The 6892-nt window shown below is 40.7% G+C and overlaps 1 protein-coding gene across 4 annotated transcripts in view; it reads left to right on the top strand.

Annotated features, from left to right (window-relative positions):
• LOC114031456 (probable palmitoyltransferase ZDHHC14) overlaps positions 1-6892 on the top strand; it is a 326338-nt gene that overhangs the window by 190324 nt on the left and 129122 nt on the right. For 2 of the 4 annotated variants that reach the window (XM_027846519.1, XM_027846521.1), the window contains exon 2: positions 6014-6186. In XM_027846519.1, the coding sequence (XP_027702320.1) occupies positions 6014-6186 (173 nt within the window). The remainder of the gene's footprint in view (positions 1-6013; positions 6187-6892) is intronic. The other 2 variants (XM_027846520.1, XM_027846522.1) reach the window with 1 other exon arrangement.

The following is a 6892-nucleotide window of genomic DNA, read 5'->3' on the forward strand; positions in this document are numbered from 1 at the left end:
AACCTCACTCCATCAATTTCCTTAAATGTAAAATGAGTAGGTTAGACTTGATAACCCTAAGATCTCTCCAGCCCTAAGTATATGATTCTTTTTTTGACCAGTTTGCCCTATCCATTTACTATCCTGCTTCTCTCTTCCAGAATACATTAGCAAATTCTTTGTTTCAAAGGATAGTCAGGCAGTGCCTCCACAATTTTTACTTTGTCAGTGTGGGGCAACCTTACTACCCCTGGACATTTTTCTTAGCCTTGCTGGTTGGGAATTCACCTGACCTAGTTTTGTCAAGGTAATTCACCACGCTCAGGTATCAAGAAAGAAGGTACGATTAGCAGTGTCAAGTGATACAGGGAGGTCAGGGAGCTTGAGGATGGATTAAAAGGCCATCATATTTAGCAGAAGGAGGTCTGAAGTGACCTTGGAGAAAATTGTTAGCACAAAGTGGAATGGTGAGGAAGTGGAGGCAGAAACTATAGTCTTTTCTTCCTAGGAGTTTGGAAGGAAATGAGGAAGCAAGAAATTGGATGGTATCCCAAGGTGATGACCAAGCCCAAAGAAAGAGCTTGAGCTTTTTTTTTTTTTTTTTTTAAATGATACAGGGCACTTGGGAAAGCTAGGTGGCCCAGTGGATAGTGCTGTAGCCTTGGAGTCAGGAGGACCTGAGTTCAAATCCGACCTCAGACACTTGACACTTACTGTGACTCTGAGCAAGTCACTTAACCCTGACTGCCTCACCAAAAAAAAAAAAAAAAATATACAGGACACTTGAGAATGTGTATAGACTGAAGGAATCTGTAGGGGAAGAGATTGAAGATGCATTGAGAAATGTGAAATGATTGATGAAGCAAGATCACAGATAAGATGCTTTATGCATTCAACGTGTCTAGTGAGTACATACAATGGACTAGGGATTGTGAGAAATATAAAGAAGAGTAAAGGAAATTAAAGCAGTCTACAAAATGCATTTCAGATATAGTGCTCCTTTGTTCTGGGAAGAATGAGATTGGATCTCAACTGGAGGGAAACTAGAATTGTCTCTTCTGTATAAACCAGGCAGTTAAGTACTGAAAGTTCAGAGAGATATTAGTAGGCTTCTGAAACAGACGGGACAAAAGGACAAAGCATTGGGCCCAGAGTTGAACAGAAGGAAAATAACAGGTTGGATTGCTTTCAGGAAATTGCAAAGCTCCTTTATTGACCTCAAAGTTACCGTGAAAACAAAGATCCATATTTTCAATATTAACATTCTTCCAATGTAACTATATGGCAATTAGACATGGAATACAGCTGCATCTAAAGATGGGCAGGCGTAGATGGGTTGTGATTGACAGCATGTGATGGTGGTATCCTGGTACAGTAGATAGAGTGCTGGACTTCAAATCTTCCTTCAGACACTTGCCAGCTGTGTGACCCTGGACAAGTCATTTAACCTCTCTCAGTCTCACTTTCCTCATCTGTAAAGTGAGGGATGATAATAGTAGTACCTACATCCCAGGATTGTTGTCAAGATCAAATGATATCATAAATAGAAAACACTTTGCAAACCTTAATATAAATGTTAGCTATTATTATTGTTGTCATTATTATCTGCATTCTTGGAAGGAACTCCTATATAGAAAAGATCACAGATCAATTTGATTATCTGTGCCCCTAAGTCCTCCATGTGCCTCTTCCACTGTTTGCTGATGCCTGAAATTCCAAAGTGAGAGATTAATTTCTTTGCCTTAACACTTAATCACCTGATAAGTTGCTTAAAAGCAATATAGTCAGTGTTAACATTTCCTTATGCCTTTAGTGTACATTCATTGATCAGGTCATCTCCTGAGAGAGCATTTTTTTTGTTAGGAAAAAGTGACTGAAAGGCAGGGACACCAGTGAGGGTGAAAAAGAAAGGGCACTGCCCAGCTCCAGAATTTTCCCCCCAGTTTGGCTCTGCTGGACTACCGACGCTTTCTCCCACTTCATGATGGTCCAAGTAGGGCTGGGTAGCAGAGCTGTTCTAGTTTGATGCCACGTTATTCAGAAACTGGAAGTCCATTCAGGAGCTACAGCAATTAGAGGAATTTCTTTTCCCAGGACTATTTTTTTGCGTGTGGATCCAGCTGTGTTTATGGTGTTTTAGCAGCTGAAGAAATGAAAGCTTTTAATTTCCCAATAAAACAGATCTTTATGTCTCTTCATTGTCTCTTCTTTGACAGGGTCTTTACTTTTCCACCCTAATATACACACCTCCTACCCTTGTATAATTCAGGCACTAAACCTTCAGCTTATCTAAATTTAAGAGGAAGGGTTTTCCTATTCTGCTTTTGTCTGCTATAAAGGAATGGGATTGTTTGTGAAATACTCATTCTTACTGCATGATAGTTTTCAAATCTCCCTCCATTTAAACTTCTGCCCCTCTAAACTTATCTATTCAAGGCTATGTGAGTACAGTTGTTGGCAATTGCTGCCGTATTTGCTAAGTGTCTGCTCTCTGAAGGGGCTGAGGCAGCTCATTCTATAAATTTAGCCTTCTATACTAGAGTAACACCTGAACAAAAATCTCTAAACTTATCAGAGATAAAAGATGTAAGAAAAGCAATCTGGAATACCTAAAAAGTGGGGTTTTATAAATGAATCTGTCAATCAACTAACATTTGTTAATTCCCTACTGTGTGCTAAGTATAGAACTAGACGCGTGAGATACCCTTACCTCATGAATCTTACATTCTACTAGGGAGAATTCACTAGATATAGTATTACTTTAATGATAATGTTAATTATATAAAATGAAAGTGCCTAAAGATTTCGGGGATTCTGTGGAGGCTGTGATGCATTTTTAGGGGTGGGATTTTTCTGTATCATAAATTCACTATGGAATAGAAGAAAGATAGGACATCGATATATTTTGTGTAGTAGTACATCATGGAGGCAGTAAGGCCTAGTAGAAAGAACAATGGCCTGGGCTTTAGGGGCATTAAATTTGGATCCCTGACCTTTCCTTAAGCCAGCTGTTACAAAACCTTGGACAAGAAGCAGGCCCAGAGAGTGGAATGTAAGCACCTCAAGGTTGTATTACTTTGGGCCTTGTGTACATACCTAGTAGGGATAGGACAGTCCCTGGAATATAGTGTTGTTGTCGTTAGGTCATTTTTCAGTCCTATCCAACTCTCTGGGACCCCAAGTGGAGTTTTCTTGGCAGAGATACTGGAGTGGTTTGCCATTTTCCTTCTCCAGCTCATTTTACAGATGAGGAAACTGAGGCACAAAGGGTGACTTGCTGTCCAGGGTCACACAGCTAGTAAGGGTCTGAGGCTGGATTTGAACTCAAATCTTTCTGACTTCAGGTCTACCTATCTACTACACCACTTAACTGCCCCCTCCTCAAAAAAATTGTTAGTAGTACAATAAATGCTTGTTTATTTAATTGAGGGCTTTTCAGTAGAGCTGTTACTGCATGTACTTGGGCTCATAGATCACAGTTCTTGGAACTAGAAGTATATTAATGAGTTTTTGATGTGTTGCTGTTTGTTTGAAGAAACCTAAGGTCGTTTCATTGAGCGTGATGAATAGTGCCCTTCCATATCCTGAAGATTTATTTGAGCTAACAGAATCAGTGCTAGCAGCATGTGCTGCAGGACAAGGACTGATTCCTTTTTGTCTTTGAATCCCCCTAGTATGCTGCCTTGCACAGACTAAGCTTTTCACAGCTGCTTGTTGACTTGAATTGAAGAATACACTAAATGATTTTTTTGAAAGCAGGTTTCTTTCTTTTTTTTTTAATTATTTCTTTCTTTTTGGTTAGGCAGTGGGGTGAAGTGACTTGCCCAGGGTCACACAGCTAGTAAGTGTTATGTGTCAGTCTGAGGCCCGATTTGAACTCAGGTCCTCCTGAATCCAGGGCCAGTACTCTATCCACTGTAACACCTCCCTGCCCTGAAAGCAGGTTTCTTATAAGCCAACTCTGCTGATTTATTTTTCCCATTAGCAAGTTCCATACTATTTTGTGGATGCTTTTCTTTCCATTTCCCCAAAATTCAGTTTCCTTAATTGGGGTCTCTGGAAATGTTCATTTAACTGGCTTAAGTATGTATATGGGGGAAAGGCAGTTGTTGAGTAGTATTTAACTCTTCATTTACCCATTTTGGGGTTTTCATGGCAGAGATACTGGAGTGGTTTGCCATTTCCTTCTCGTTTTACAGATAAGGAAACTGAGGCAAACAGGATTAAGTGACATGCCCAGGGTCATACAAGTAGGAAGTGTCTGAGGCTGGATTTGAACTCGGGAAGATGAGTCAAGTCTTCCTGATTCCAAGCCCAGTGTTCTATCCACTGCGCCACCTAGCTGCCCAAGGGCAGTCATATGATGAAGCAATGAAGACTTCTGTTCTATTAGTATTAGTCATGTATCCTATGACAGTAAGCCACTGACCTCTATAGCCCTATCAAAGGTCCACGAAATGTGGGTCTCAATGTTTCCACTCCTGTTGTTTTTCCCTATTAGTTGGAAGAGGTGAGCTAGATAATAACAAGATCTATAGAGCACTTTCCTCTTAACAACCCAGTGAGGTGGATAGTTTGTGTATTATTTTGCCCATTTTCAGATAAAGAAACTGAGGCCCAGAGATGTTAAGTGACTTGCCCATGGTCACACTGTCTGAGATGGGATTCTAACCCAAATCACCTGACCCTTGGTCTTTTGCTCTTCCCTTTATTGCACCTAAGGGCCATTCAGGCTTTAACATTTTGGGATTCTACTTTGTTGCCTCTACGCTCAGTGATAATTAGATATGATGACAGTAATCCAGGGGATTACTGCTCTAGTTACTCCAGGCCACTACTCCATTAAGGACAGCTAGGTGGTTTACTGGTAGAGCACTGGGACTTGAAACCGGAAAGATTCCTCTTCATGGGTTCAAATCTGACCTCAGACACTTACTAACTGTGTAACCCTGAGCAAGTCACTTAACCCTGTTTGCCTCAGTTCCTCATCTGTAAAATGAACTGGAAAAGGAAATGGCAAACAGCTTCACCATTTGCCAAGAAAACCCCCAAATGGGGGTCGCAAAAAGTTACACATGATTGCAAAATGACTTAACAACAACCAGTACCATTATAACCTTTGTCCCTTGCTCAGCAGTTTTGTTGAATGAGTGAAGGTGCAATTGTTTAAAACATAATTAAAGTCCCTGAACAGTAACCTGAATGTCAGAAACTGATACCTGGCTAATTGAGGCCTGTAGCATATAACACATTCACCTTTCCCTGTCTCATCACACAATTCCCAGGAATAATCATTAAATCAGAGTTTGTAAAATTTAAGTACAAGGAAGATTTTAAAAGTGCAAAAAGCTAGGGTGGCAATCTTCTTGTGGTAACTCAAATGCCATTTGAACATGAAAACAAGTTAAGTATATTCTATCTGCAGAAATCTTGATTCCCTCTCCTGAAACTGGAATGTGATTTCATTTGCATAGCTCATTAACCTCCTTTGGCTAGGTTAACTCCACAATGTTGGCAATGTTTTCCAGGCTTTGGAGTGCAGATTTACATTTCTCAGCATTTTGTCCCTACTGAATGTCACTGTGCTGTCAGAGACAAAGTTGAGCATTAACTGGGGGAGGGGAAAGCTTGGGCCTGTTTTAAGATACCCCATGTTTGTGTCTTCTCTTATGGAATTCAAGAGAAGGGGAAAGATTAGAAAGAAGGCAACCATGTGCATTTGTAGATGATATTACAATGAAGACTGACTATGTAAAGAGGCTCACTTTCGTTCTTTCTGGAACTTCTTTCCCAACAAAGACTAGCTTTGGCATTGATAATTTGTGGCATGGGGGCAAAATTTTCCAAAAGAAAATTTGCATTCCATACTGTTCGAATCTTTATGTAGATGAATTGTTAATGGAAATCAATTTTCCTTCTCTAGGTAAGCCTTTCATTTCTTAGGAAATGCAAGCAACCTTGCTGTTGATTACTAACAGTACTTTTCAATTTCTTCCTTCCTTTCCTCTCCTCTCTTGATACCTGCTACTGGCAGCTGTCCATATTTAGCTGTGAAAATCACTCCAGCTATCCCTGTGGTCGGCGGGATCCTATTCTTCTTCGTGATGGGTACCCTGCTTCGAACGAGCTTCAGTGACCCTGGAGTACTACCCCGAGCAACGCCAGATGAAGCTGCTGACCTGGAAAGGCAAATAGGTAACGCCGAAGGTCTGTCCTTGTCCTTTTGATCACTTGCCAACTCATGTTCCCTTCCTTCACGCTATGGATGAATCTGACTCAGGCCTTCAAGTAGAGAGGGCAGGAAGTATTTCCAGCTTTGATGGGAAAGCTTGTAATGGAGTGGCATGAGCATCAGGCAACTGGGGACAGAAATAGGAGGCTGGCATTTGTGGTAAGAGGTAAACTGGGGTGACTGGTATAAAATACAAGAATAGATGACACTATGGAAGTTCCTGAGGCTGATGCAACTGTAGGTAGTGTTCATGATCCCAATATCCCAATTCAATTTACCCAGTAAATTTTTGTTCATGCAAAAAAAAAGTGAGAGAAGAAACGAAGATCGTAAGTTTTAGAGTTGGACCCCACCGTCCAGGTTCTAGCCCATTTTACAAATGAGAAAACTGAAATCCAAATTGGTGAGGTGACCCTGTCCATGGTTACCCAAGGAGTAAATAGCAGAGCTGGATTTTGAACATAGGCAATATGGTGCCAAGCTCAGTCTTCTTTCCACTTATACCATTCTTTGCCTTCCTTGTTTTTAAAAACAAAATACTCATGTCAGAAGACTTTCTTGACTCTGTGTTTTGTACATGCTCTGTATTTCTCTCTCTCTCTCTCTCTCTCTCTCTCTCTCTCTCTCTCTTTTTCACACACACACACACACACACACACACACACACACACACACACACAC

This window comes from Vombatus ursinus, unplaced genomic scaffold (assembly GCF_900497805.2).
Source record: "Vombatus ursinus unplaced genomic scaffold, bare-nosed wombat genome assembly UNPS02015175.1, whole genome shotgun sequence".
NCBI classification, from domain to species: Eukaryota; Metazoa; Chordata; class Mammalia; order Diprotodontia; family Vombatidae; genus Vombatus; species Vombatus ursinus.